This window comes from Pezoporus occidentalis, unplaced genomic scaffold (genome assembly GCF_034315485.1).
Source record: "Pezoporus occidentalis ecotype Australia unplaced genomic scaffold, CSIRO_AGI_Poc_V1 ctg1349, whole genome shotgun sequence".
NCBI lineage: Eukaryota > Metazoa > Chordata > Aves > Psittaciformes > Psittacidae > Pezoporus > Pezoporus occidentalis.
In genome coordinates this window covers 813-14,211 of record NW_026913156.1, presented here as the reverse complement: position 1 = coordinate 14,211, position 13,399 = coordinate 813, and the positions used below count along the sequence as shown (strand labels likewise).

Here is a 13,399-nt window from a genome sequence, read left to right as displayed (position 1 = left end):
TGGGACCCCAAATACCCCTATGGGACCCCCAAATATTCCCATGGGACCCCCAAATATTCCCATGGGACCCCAAAGACCCCCATGGGACCCAAAATATCCCCATGGGACCCCCAAACACCCACATGGGACCCCAAATACCCCCATGGGACTCCCAAATATCCCCGTGGGACCCCAAATAAACCCATGGGACCCCCAATACCCCCATGGGACCCCAAATATCCCCATGGGACCCCCAATACCCCCATGGGACCCCCAAATACCCCCATGGGACCCCCAATACCCCCATGGAACCCCCAAATATGATGGGGTCTATGGGGCGGGAGGTGTCAATGATGGGGTCTATGGGGCGGGAGGTATCAGTGATGGGGTCTATGGGGCGGGAGGTGTCAATGATGGGGTCTATGGGGCGGGAGGTGTCAATGATGGGGTCTATGGGGCGGGAGGTATCAGTGATGGGGTCTATGGGGCGGGAGGTGTCAATGATGGGGTCTATGGGGCGGGAGGTGTCAGTGATGGGGTCTATGGGGCGGGAGGTGTCAATGATGGGGTCTATGGGGCGGGAGGTGTCAGTGATGGGGTCTATGGGGCGGGAGGTGTCAATGATGGGGTCTGTGGGGCGGGAGGTGTCAATGACGGGGTCTCTGGGGCGTGGCCATTTGAGGGGCGTGGCCTGTATGCAAATGAGCACCAAAGGCGGGAGCGTCCTTTATTGTCTGGCAACGGGGCTTCCCCCCCTCTGTCCCCGCCCCCTCCCTCTCCTCATTGGCTGCGGTGGCCCCGGGGGGCCCTGTCCGAGGGGCGTGTGGCGGAAGCGCGGCTCTGATTGGCTGCGGGCGGGGGCGGGGTGGCGCGCCGCGCTCCCATTGGCTGCCGCAGCGGGCCGGGGGGGCGTGGCCAAGGAGCGATGGCGGCGGCGCTGCGGGGCCGGGGCCGCGGAGCGGTGAGGGGGGGGGGGAGGGAACGGAGCGGGAACAGCCGCGGGGGGCGGGGCCAGCGCGACCCCTGCCCCCCCCCCCCCGCGCCTCCCATTGAACCCCATTGATCCCCATTGAACCCCATTGATCCCCATTGATCCCCATTGCCCCCCCATTGATCCCCATTGCCCCCCCATTGATCCCCATTGAACCCCATTGCCCCCCATAACTCCCCATTGACCCCCCAGTGCCCCCATATCTCCCCATTGCCCCCAGTGCTCACCATTGCCCCCATTACTCCCATTGAACCCCATTGCCCCCCATATCTCCCCATTGCCCCCAGTGCTCCCATTGCCCCCCAGTGCTTCCCATATCTCCCCATTGCTACCCCATTGTCCCCTATGGCTCCCCATTGCCCCCCATTACTCCCATTGAACCCCATTGACCCCCCAGTGCTCCCCATCTCCCCATTGCCCCCAGTGCTCCCATTGCCCCCCCCAGTCCCCCATATCTCCCCATTGCCCCTCCAGTGCTCCCATTGCCCCCCATATCTCCCCCCCATTACTCCCGTTGCCCCCAGTGCTCCCATTGCCCCCCCAGTGCCCCCATATCTCCCCATTGCCCCCCAGTGCTCACCATTGCCCCCATTACTCCCATTGCCCCCAGTGCTCCCATTGCCCCCCCATTACTCCCGTTGAACCCCATTGCCCCCCATATCTCCCCATTGCCCCCCATTACTCCCATTGAACCCCAGTGCTCACATTGCCCCATCACCCCCAATGTCCCCATTGCCCCCCCAAGTGCTTCCATTGCCCCTCATTGCCCCCCCAGTGCGTTTATTGACCCCACTCCCCCCCATTGCCCCATCACCCCAATAGAACCCCATTACCCCCTATTACGTCCATTGCTCCCATTACCTACCCCCATTGCCCCATTCCCCCCCTTTGCCCATTACCCCCATTGCCCCATTCCCCCCCATTCCTCCTATTGCCCCCATTGCCCAATTCCCCCCCATTGCCCCCATTCCCCCCATTATCCCATTACCCCTCATTGCCCTCATTACCCCCAATTGCCCCCATTCCCCCCAAAACCCATTACCCCCATTGTCCATTCCCCCCATTACTCCCATTGCCCCATTCCCATTATCCCTGATACCCCCATTGCCCCCAATACCCCATTCTCATTTCCCCCATACACCCCATTCCCCCCATTGTCCCCATTACCCCCATACCCATTCCCCCAATACCCCCATACCCCCCATTCCCCCCCATTGCCCCCATACCCATTCCCCCAATACCCCCATACCCCCATTCCCCCCCATTGCCCCCATACCCATTCCCCCCCATACCCCTCATTCCCCCCCATTGCCCCCATTATCCCCATACCCATTCCCCCCCATAAGCCCCATTCCCCCCCATACCCCTCATTCCCCCCATTGCCCCATTCCCCCCATTGCCCCCATTGCCCCATTCCCCCGCATTCCCCCCATTGCCCCATTCCCCCCCATTGCGCCCATTCCCCCCCATACCCCTCATTTCCCCCCATTGCCCCCATTCCCCCCCATTGCCCCCATTGCTCCATTGCCCCATTCCCCCCATACCCCTCATTCCCCCCCATTGCCCCATTCCCCCCCATTGCCCCCCATTGCCCCATTCCCCCGCATTCCCCCCATTGCCCCATTCCCCCCCATTCCCCCCATCCCCCCATTACCCCCCATCCCCCCCATTACCCCCCATCACCCCATTGCTCCCATCCCCCCCCATTGCTCCCATTCCCCCATTGCCCCATTTCCCCCCATTGCCACCATTGACCCCCAATTTCCCCCTATTCCCCCCATTGCCCCATTCCCCCCATTGCCCCTATTCCCCCCCATTGCCCCCATTCCCCCCCATTGCCCCATTCCCCCCATTGCCCCTATTCCCCCCCATTGCCCCCATTCCCCCCCATTGCCCCATTCCCCCCATTGCCCCATTCCCCCCATTGCCCCTATTCCCCCCCATTGCCCCCATTCCCCCCCATTGCCCCCTTCCCGTCTCTCCGCAGCCTCAGGCAATGGCGGTTGGGGGGGGGCAAAGTCCGGACCCGGGGGGGGAGGAGGGAGAAAGGGGGCGGGGCCCGGGAGTCCCCTCCCCCCCCCGAAGCCGCTCCCGGTCACGTGGTAATGATTGACCCTCCCCTCCCCTCCCCCCCCAGCTCCTGGTGCGGCTCCTGAGCCCCCCCCGCAGGAGCGTGAGCCACGTGTTCAGGGTGAGGGGGGAGGGGAGGGGGGGGATGGGGGGGGATGGGGGGGGGATGGGATGGGGGGGATGGGAACTGGGTCAATGTGGGGTCATTGGGGTCAATGTGGGGGCATTGGGGACATTGGGGTCAAGGAGGGGTCACTCGGGTCAATGTGGGGTCTTTGGGGTTCAGGAGGGGTCATTGGGGTCAATGTGGGGTCATTGGGGTCAAGGAGGGGTCATTGGGGTCAAGGAGGTGTCACTGGGGTCATGGAGGGGTCCCTGGGGTCAATGTGGGGTCAGTATGGGGTCACGGAGGGGTCAATGTGGGGTCAGTGGGGTCAAGGAGGTGTCACTGGGGTCATGGAGGGGTCCCTGGGGTCAATGTGGGGTCAGTGGGGTCAGTATGGGGTCACGGAGGGGTCAATGTGGGGTCAGTGGGTCAAGGAGGGGTCATTGGGGTCAATGTGGGCTCTTTGGGGTCAATGAAGGGTTAGTGGGGTCAATGTGGGGTCACGGAGGGGTCAATGTGGGTTCAGTGGGTCAATGTGGGGTCAGTGGGGTCAATGTGGGGTCAGTGGGTCAATGTGGGGTCACGGAGGGGTCAATGTGGGGTCAGTGGGTCAATGTGAGGTCACGGAGGGGTCAATGTGGGGTCCCTGGGGTCAATGTGGGGTCACAGAGGGGTCAATGTGGGTTCCCTGGGGTCAATGTGGGGTCAGTGGGTCAATGTGGTGTCAGTGGGTCAATGTAGGGTCAGTGGGGTCAATGTGGGGTCACAGAGGGGTCAATGTGGGGTCAGTGGGGTCAATGTGTGGTCACAGAGGGGTCAATGTGGGGTCATGGAGGGGTCAATGTGGGGTCCCTGGGGTCAATGTGGGGTCAGTGGGTCAAGGAGGGGTCACTGGGGTCATGGAGGGGTCCCTGGGGTCAATGTGGGGTCAGTGGGGTCAATGTGGGGTCACAGAGGGGTCAATGTAGGGTCAGTGGGTCAATGTGGGGTCAGTGGGTCAATGTGGGGTCACGGAGGGGTCAATGTGGGGTCACAGAGGGGTCAATGTGAGGTCACGGATGGGTCAATGTGGGGTCATGGAGGGGTCAATGTGGGGTCAGTGGGTCAATGTGGGGTCAGTGGGGTCAATGTGAGGTCATTGGGGTCAATGTGGGGTCACAGAGGGGTCAATGTGGGGTCAGTGGGTCAATGTGGGGGCACGGAGGGGTCGATGTGGGTTCAGTGGGTCAATGTGGGGTCAGTGGGTCAATGTGGGGTCACTGGGGTCATGGAGGGGTCCCTGGGGTCAATATGGGGTCACTGGGGTCATGGAGGGGTCCCTGGGTTCAATGTGGGGTCAGTGGGTCAATGTGGGGTCACGGAGGGGTCAATGTGGGGTCAGTGGGTCAATGTGGGGTCACGGAGGGGTCAATGTGGGGTCAGTGGGTCAATGTGGGGTCACAGAGGGGTCAATGTGGGGTCAGTGGGTCAATGTGAGGTCACGGAGGGGTCAATGTGGGGTCACAGAGGGGTCAATGTGGGGTCAGTGGGTCAGTGTGGGGTCCCTGCGGGGTCAATGTGGGGTCAGTGGGTCAATGTGGGGTCACGGAGGGGTCAATGTGGGGTCAGTGGGTCAATGTGGGGTCAGTGGGTCAGTGTGGGGTCACGGAGGGGTCAATGTGGGGTCAGTGGGTCAATGTGGGGTCAGTGGGGTCAATGTGGGGTCAGTGGGTCAATGTGGGGTCAGTGGGGTCAATGTGGGGTCACAGAGGGATCAATGTGGGGTTAGTGGGGGCAATGTGGGGTCACGGAGGGGTCAATGTGGGGTCAGTGGGTCAATGTGGGGTCACGGAGGGATCAATGTGGGGTCAGTGGGTCAATGTGGGGTCACGGAGGGGTCAATGTGGGGTCAGTGGGTCAATGTGGGGTCACGGAGGGGTCAATGTGGGGTCAGTGGGTCAATGTGGGGTCACAAGAGGGGTCAATGTGGGGTCAGTGGGTCAATGTGGGGTCACGGAGGGGTCAATGAGGGGTCAGTGGGTCAATGTGCGGTCACGGAGGGGTCAATGAGGGTTCAGTGGGTCAATGTGGGGTCAGTGGGTCAATGTGGGGTCACAGAGGGGTCAATGTGGGGTCACGGAGGGGTCAGTGTGGGGTCAGTGGGTCAATGTGGGGTCCCTGCCCCCCCCAGGCGGCCGAGCTGCAGGTGGAGCTGGCGGAGGGGGCACCGGCCCCGCCTGGGGGCGCCCCGGGCCCCTTCGGCCGCAGCTTCACCCCCCACATGCTGTGGGTCGAGTGGAGCCGGGCCCGGGGCTGGGCCCCCCCCCGCATCCGGCCCCTGCGGGACCTGAACCTGCACCCGGCGGCCTGCGGGCTGCACTACGGCATCGCGGTGAGAGCACGGGGAGAGCCGCAGGGACCACAGAGACCCGGAGAGACCCAGAGAGACACATAGAGACCCATAGAGACCCATAGAGACCCATAGAGACACATAGAGACACATAGAGACACATAGAGACACATAGAGACCCATAGGGACACATAGAGACACATAGAGACCCATAGAGACACATAGAGACACATAGAGACACATAGAGACACATAGAGACACATAGAGACCCATAGGGACCCATAGAGACCCATAGAGACCCATAGAGACACATAGAGACACATAGAGACACATAGAGACACATAGAGACCCATAGAGACCCATAGAGACACATAGAGACCCATAGAGACACATAGAGACCCATAGAGACCCATAGAGACCCATAGAGACACATAGAGACACATAGGGACCCATAGAGACCCATAGAGACCCATAGAGACACACAGAGACCCATAGAGACACATAGAGACCCATAGAGACACATAGAGACACATAGAGACACATAGAGACACATAGAGACACATAGAGACCCATAGAGACACATAGAGACACATAGAGACACATAGAGACCCATAGAGACACATAGAGACACATAGGGACCCATAGAGACCCATAGAGACCCATAGAGACCCATAGAGACCCATAGAGACACATAGAGACCCATAGAGACACATAGAGACACATAGAGACACATAGAGACCCATAGAGACCCATAGAGACACATAGAGACACATAGAGACACATAGAGACACATAGAGACACATAGAGACACATAGAGACACATAGAGACCCAGAGATTCCCATAGAAACACATAGAGATCCATAGAGACCCATAGAGACCCATAGAGACCCAGAGAGACCCAGAGAGACCCATAGAGACCATAGAGAGACCCATAGAGACCCAGAGAGACCAGAGAGACCCAGAGAGAGACCCATAGAGACACATAGAGAGACCAGAGAGACCCATAGAGACCCATAGAGACCCATAGAGACCATAAAGAGACCCATAGAAATCCATAGAGAGACCAGAGAGACCACAAAGACCCATAGAGACCACAGAGAGAGACCCAGAGAGATCCATAGAGACCCAGAGAGAGACCCATAGAGACTCATAGAGACCCATAGAGACCCATAGAGAGACCAGAGAAACCCATAGAGAGACCATAGGGACCCATAGAGAGACCAGAGATACCCAGAGACCCATAGAGACCCATAGAGACCATAGAGAGACCATAGAGACCCATAGAGAGACCCATAGAGACCATACAGACCATAGAGACCAGCCTATGGGGCTAACCCCACATAGCCCCCATAGACACTTTATAGACACGCCATAGTCCCCATTGACCCCCGTAGACCCAATGTAGCCCTTACACCCTATAGACCCCATAGTCCCCCTTAAACCCATTGACCCCATAGAACCCATAGATCCCCATAGACTCCACAGACCCCATGGACACCATAGACCCTCATAGACCCCATAGACCTCCATAGACCCCCAGACCCCCGTAGACCCCCTAGATCCCCATAGACCCTCACAGAACCCATGGACGCCATAGATTCATAAATCCCATAGACTGCATGAACCCCGTAGACCCCATAGCCCCCATAGACCCCCAAACACCCCCTACCCCCCATAGCCCCATACCCCCCATAGACCCCCATACCCCCCATAGCCCCATACAACCCAAACACCCCATAGCCCCATACCCCCCATAGCCCCCATAGTCCCACAGACCCCCAAACACCCCATACCCCCCATAGGCCCCATAGCCCCCCAAACACCCCATAGCCCCATACCCCCCACAGCCCCCATAGCCCCCCATAGACCCCCATAGCCCCATAGCCCCCACAGCCCCATAGACCCCCACAGCCCCCATAGCCCCATACCCCCCATAGCCCCACACCCCCCATAGACCCGCCATACCCCCATACCCCCCAAACACCACATAGCCCCCACAGCCCCATATCCCCCAAACACCCCATAGCCCCATACCCACCACAGCCCCACACCCCCCATAGCCCCATACCCTCATAGCCCCACACCCCCCATATCCCCCAAACACCCCATACCCCCCAAACACCCCATAGCCCCATACCCCCCACAGCCCCACACCCCCCATAGCCCCATACCCCCCAAACAACCCATACCCCCCATAGCCCCACACCCCCCATATCCCCCAAACACCCCATATCCCCCAAACACCCCATAGCCCCACACCCCCCACAGCCCCACACCCCCCACATCCCCATACACCCCAAACAACCCATACCCCCCATAGCCCCCATATCCCCCACAGCCCCATACCCCCCATAGCCCCACACCCCCCATAGCCCCCAAAAACCCCATACCCCCCATAGCCCCACAGACCCCGAAACACCCCATAGCCCACACAGCCCCATAGCCCCCACTGACCCCCCCCGTGCCCCCCAGCTCTTCGAGGGGCTCAAGGCTTTCCATGGGGCCGACGGCCGCGTGCGCCTCTTCCGCCCGGAGCTGCACCTGGAGCGCATGGAGCGCTCGGCCCGGCGCCTCTGCCTGCCCGTGCGTGACCTCTGACCCCTGACCCCCCCCACACCTGACCTCTGACCCCCCCCTCCACCTGACCCCCCTGACACCTGACCCCCTGCTCCACCTGACCCCTGACCCCCCCCTCCACCTGACCCCTGACCCCCCTCCACCTGACCCCTGACACCTCACCCCCCCCTCCACCTGACCCCCCCTCCACCTGACCCCTGACCCCCCCTCCACCTGACCCCTGACCTCCCTGACACCTGACCCCTGACCCCCCCTGACACCTGACTCCCCCTCCACTTGACCCCTGACCCCCCCCCACCTAACCCCTGACACATGAACCCCCCCACCTGACCCCCGACCCCCCTCACGTGACCCCCCTCACCTGACCCCTGACACCTGAACCCCCTCACCTGACCCCCCCACCTGACCCCTGACCCCCCCGACCCCTGACACGTGATCTCCACCTAACACCTGACACATGAACCCCCCCACCTGACCCCCGACCCCCCTCACGTGACCCTCCTCACCTGACACCTGAACCCCCTCACCTGACCCCCCCCACCTGACCTCTGACCCCCCTCACCTGACCCCCGACCCCCCTCACGTGACCCCCCTCACCTGACCCCTGACACCTGAACCCCCTCACCTGACCTCTGACCCCCCCTTACCTGACCCCTGACACGTGACCCCCCCACCTGACCCCTGACCCCCCACCTGACCCCTGACCCCCCCCGACCCCTGACACGTGAACCCCCCCACCTGACCCCCCCACGTGACCCCCACACACACCTGACCCCTCACCTGACCCTTCCTCTCCCCAAACCTCACCCCTGCCCCTCCCCCAATTGCTCCTTGACCCTCACGTGACCTTTGACCCTTGAGTGGCCCCTGCCCCCCCACATGACCCCCACCTGCCCTTTGACCCTCAAGTGACCCCTGCCCCACAAGTGACCCTCACGTGCCTCCTGCCCCCCAAGTGCCCTCCACGTGCCCCCTGCCCCCTAAGTGACCCTCAAGTGCCTCCTGCCCCCTAAGTGAGCCCCACGTGCTCCCTGCTCCCTACATGCCCCCTGCCCCCCAAGTGACCCTCAAGTGCCTCCTGCCCCCCACATGTTCCCCATGTGCCCCCTGCCCCCCAAGTGCCCCCTGCCCCCCAAGTGAGCCCTGCTTGCCCTGTGCCCCCTCACGTGCCCCCTGCACCCCACGTGCCCCCCATGTGCACCCTGTCCACGTACACCCACACGTGCCTCCTGCCCCCCAAGTGCCCCCTGCCCCCCAAGTGCCCTCTGACCCCCCAAGTGACCCTCAAGTGCCCCCTGCCCCCCACGTGCCCGCCAAGTGCCTCCTGCCCCCCAAGTGCCTCCTGCCCCCCAAGTGCCCCCTGCCCCCCAAGTGACCCTCAAGTGCATCCTGCCCCCCAAGTGCCCCCTGCCCCCCAAGTGCCCTCTGACCCCCTCAAGTGACCCTCAAGTGCCCCCTGCCCCCCAAGTGCCCCCTGCCCCCCACGTGCCCCCCAAGTGCCCCCTGCCCCCCAAGTGCCCTCTGACCCCCCAAGTGACCCTCAAGTGCCCCCTGCCCCCCAAGTGCCCCCTGCCCCCCAAGTGCCCCTGCCCCCCATGGGCCTGTCAAGTGCCCCCTGCCCCCCAAGTGCCCTCTGACCCCCCAAGTGACCCTCAAGTGCCCCCTGCCCCCCAAGTGCCCCCTGCCCCCCAAGTGCCCTCTGACCCCTCAAGTGACCCTCAAGTGCCTCCTGCCCCCCCGAGCCCCCCAAGTGGCCCCCTGCCCCCCAAGTGCCCCCTGCCCCCCACGTGCACCCCAACTGCCCCTTGCCCCCCAAGTGCCCTCTGACCCCCCAAGTGACCCTCAAGTGCTTCCTGCCCCCCAAGTGCCCCCTGCCCCCCAAATGCCCCCTGACCCCCAAGTGCCCTCTGACCCCCCAAGTGCCCTCTGACCCCCCAAGTGACCCTCAAGTGCCCCCTGCCCCCCAAGTGCCCCCTGCCCCCCCGCAGGCCTTTGACCGGGGGGAGCTCCTGGAGTGCATCCGGGCGCTCGTGCGGGTCGAGCGCGAGTGGGTCCCGCGGGGGGGCGGCGCCAGCCTCTACATCCGGCCCGTGATGCTGGGAACAGAGGTGGGGGGGGGCCGTGGGGCGGGGATGTGGGGCGGGGATATGGGGGGTGATGGGGGCCATGGGGCAGGGCTATGGGGCAGGGTTATGGGGGTGATGGGGGCCATGGGGTGGGGATGTGGGGCGGGGATATGGGGGATGATGGGGGCCATGGGGCAGGGCTGGGGGGGGCTATGGGGGGTGATGGGGGCCATGGGGCGGGGATGTGGGGGGTCTATGGGGGGTTATGGGGGCCATGGGGCAGGGCTATGGGGGGGGCTATGGGGGGTGATGGGGGCCATGGGGTAGGGCTATGGGGTGGGGTTATGGGGGTGATGGGGGCCATGGGGCAGGGCTGTGGGGGGGGTTATGGGGGGTGATGGGGGCCATGGGGCAGGGCTATGGGGGGGTCTATGGGGGGTTATGGGGGCCATGGGGCAGGGCTATGGGGCAGGGTTATGGGGGGTGATGGGGGCCATGGGGCAGGGCTATGGGGCAGGGTTATGGGGGTGATGGGGACCATGTGGTGGGGATGTGGGGCAGGGTTATGGGGGGTGATGGGGGCCATGAGGCAGGGCTATGGGGGGGCTATGGGGGGTGATGGGGGCCGTGGGGCGGGGATGTGGGGCGGGGCTATGGGGGGTGATGGGGGCCATGGGGCAGGGCTATGGGGCAGGGTTATGGGGATGATGTGGGCCATGGGGCAGGGCTATGGGGGGGCTATGGGGGTGATGGGGGCCATGGGGCAGGGCTATGGGGGGGCTATGGGGGGTGATGGGGGCCGTGGGGCGGGGATGTGGGGCGGGGCTATGGGGGGTGATGGGGGCCATGGGGCAGGGCTATGGGGCAGGGTTATGGGGGGTGATGGGGGCCGTGGGGCGGGGATGTGGGGTGGGGTTATGGGGGGTGATGGGGGCCATGGGGCAGGGCTATGGGGGGGGCTATGGGGGGTGATGGGGGCCATGGGGCAGGGCTGTGGGGCAGGGTTATGGGGGATGATGGGGGCCATGGGGCAGGGCTATGGGGCAGGGTTATGGGGGTGATGGGGGCCATGGGGTGGGGATGTGGGGCGGGGATATGGGGGATGATGGGGGCCATGGGGCAGGGCTATGGGGGGGCTATGGGGGGTGATGGGGGCCATGGGGCGGGGATGTGGGGGGGCTATGGGGGTGATGGGGGCCATGGAGCAGGGTTATGGGGGGTTATGGGACTCTATGGGGGACTATGGGGCAGGGCTATGTGGGGTTATGGGGGGGTATGGAGAAGGGCTATGGAGGGGATATGAGGTCCATGGGGTCAGGGTTATGGAGGGTTATGGGGTCCGTGTGTGTGTGTGTGTGTATGTATGTACATGTATGTACATGTATGTATGTACGTGTATGTATGTACATGTATGTACATGTGTGTATGTATGTACATGTATGTACATGTATGTATGTATGTATGTGTATGTATGTACATGTATGTACATGTGTGTATGTATGTACATGTATGTACATGTATGTATGTAAGCACATGTATTTACATGTATGTATGTATGTACATGTATGTACATGTAAGTACATGTATGTATGTAAGTACATGTAAGTGTATGTATGTACATGTAAGTACATGTATGTAAGTACATGTAAGTACATGTATGTATGTATGTAAGTCCATGTATGTACATGTATGTAAGCACACGTATTTACATGTATGTATGTAAGTACACGTATGTACATGTATGTACATGTATGTATGTAAGTTCATGTAAGTACATGTATGTACATGTATGTATGTAAGTACATGTATGTACATGTATGTATGTACATGTATGTATGTATGTATGTACACGTATTGCATGTATGTATGTAAGTACCCGTATGTACATGTATGTATGTAAGCACATGTATGTACATGTATGTATGTAAGCACATGTATGTACATGTATGTATGTACATGTATGTACATGTAAGTCCATGTATGTACACGTATGTATGTAAGTACACATATGTACATGTATGTATGTAAGTACATCTATGTACACGTATGTACATGTATGTATGTAAGTACATGTAAGTACACGTATGTACATGTATGTACGTGTATGTATGTAAGTACACGTATGTACATGTATGCATGTAAGCACACGTATGTACATGTATGTATGTACATGTATGTACATGTATGTATGTAAGCACATGTAAGTACATGTATGTACATGTATGTATGTATGCACATGTATGTACATGTATGTATGTATGTACATGTATGTCCATGTAAGCACACGTATGTACATGTATGTATGTAAGCACATGTATGTACATGTATGTATGTAGGTACATGTATGTACATGTATGTATGTAAGTCCATGTATGTACATGTATGTATGTAAGTACACGTATGTATGTAAGCACATGTATGTACATGTATGTACATGTATGTATGTAAGTACACGTATGTATGTAAGCACATGTATGTACATGTATGTACATGTATGTATGTAAGTCCATGTATGTACATGTATGTATGTAAGCACATGTATGTATGTATGTCCATGTATGTCCATGTAAGCACATGTATGTACATGTATGTATGTAAGCACATGTATGTACATGTATGTACATGTATGTATGTAAGTCCATGTATGTACATGTATGTATGTAAGCACATGTATGTATGTATGTCCATGTATGTCCATGTAAGCACATGTATGTACATGTATGTATGTAAGTACACGTATGTACATGTATGTATGTAAGTACATGTATGTACATGTATGTACATGTGTGTATGTAAGCACATGTATGTATGTATGTACATGTATGCACACGTGTCTCTCTCTCTCTGTCCCCCCCCCCGGTTCCGGCTGTTCCATGTGGCGGCGGCGCCCCCCGCAGGCGGCGCTGGGGGTTTCCCCTCCCGCGCAGGCGCTGTTGTTCGCCGTGCTCAGCCCCGCCGGGCCCTACTTTGGGGGGGGGGCGCTGAGCCCCGTGCGGCTCCTGGCGGACCCCGGGCACTGCCGGGCGTGGCCGGGGGGGGCGGGGAACTGCAAGGTGGCGGGGTGAGCGTGGGAACGGGGGGGGGAGGGGGGGGGGTGGGGGGGGTGAATGGGGGGTGGGTGAATGGGGGGGGGCAATGGGGGGTGTGTGAATTGGGGGGATGAATGGGGGGGTTGAATGGGGGGGAATGAATGGGGGGGAATGAATGGGAGGTGGGTGAATGGGGGGGTGGGGGGGTGAATGGGGGGGAATGAATGGGGGGGAATGAATGGGGGTGGGTG

At 60.1% G+C, this 13,399-nt stretch overlaps 1 protein-coding gene across 1 annotated transcript; it reads left to right on the top strand.

Annotated features, from left to right (window-relative positions):
- Positions 1-904: 904 nt before the first annotated feature.
- LOC134158801 (branched-chain-amino-acid aminotransferase, mitochondrial-like) lies at positions 905-13,197 on the top strand. The gene is made up of 6 exons (XM_062609105.1): positions 905-940; positions 3,093-3,161; positions 5,317-5,517; positions 7,949-8,059; positions 10,042-10,161; positions 13,017-13,197. Exons 1-6 carry the CDS (start codon positions 905-907, stop codon positions 13,182-13,184), a joined length of 705 nt encoding a protein of 234 aa, XP_062465089.1. The 3' UTR covers positions 13,185-13,197.
- Positions 13,198-13,399: the final 202 nt, after the last annotated feature.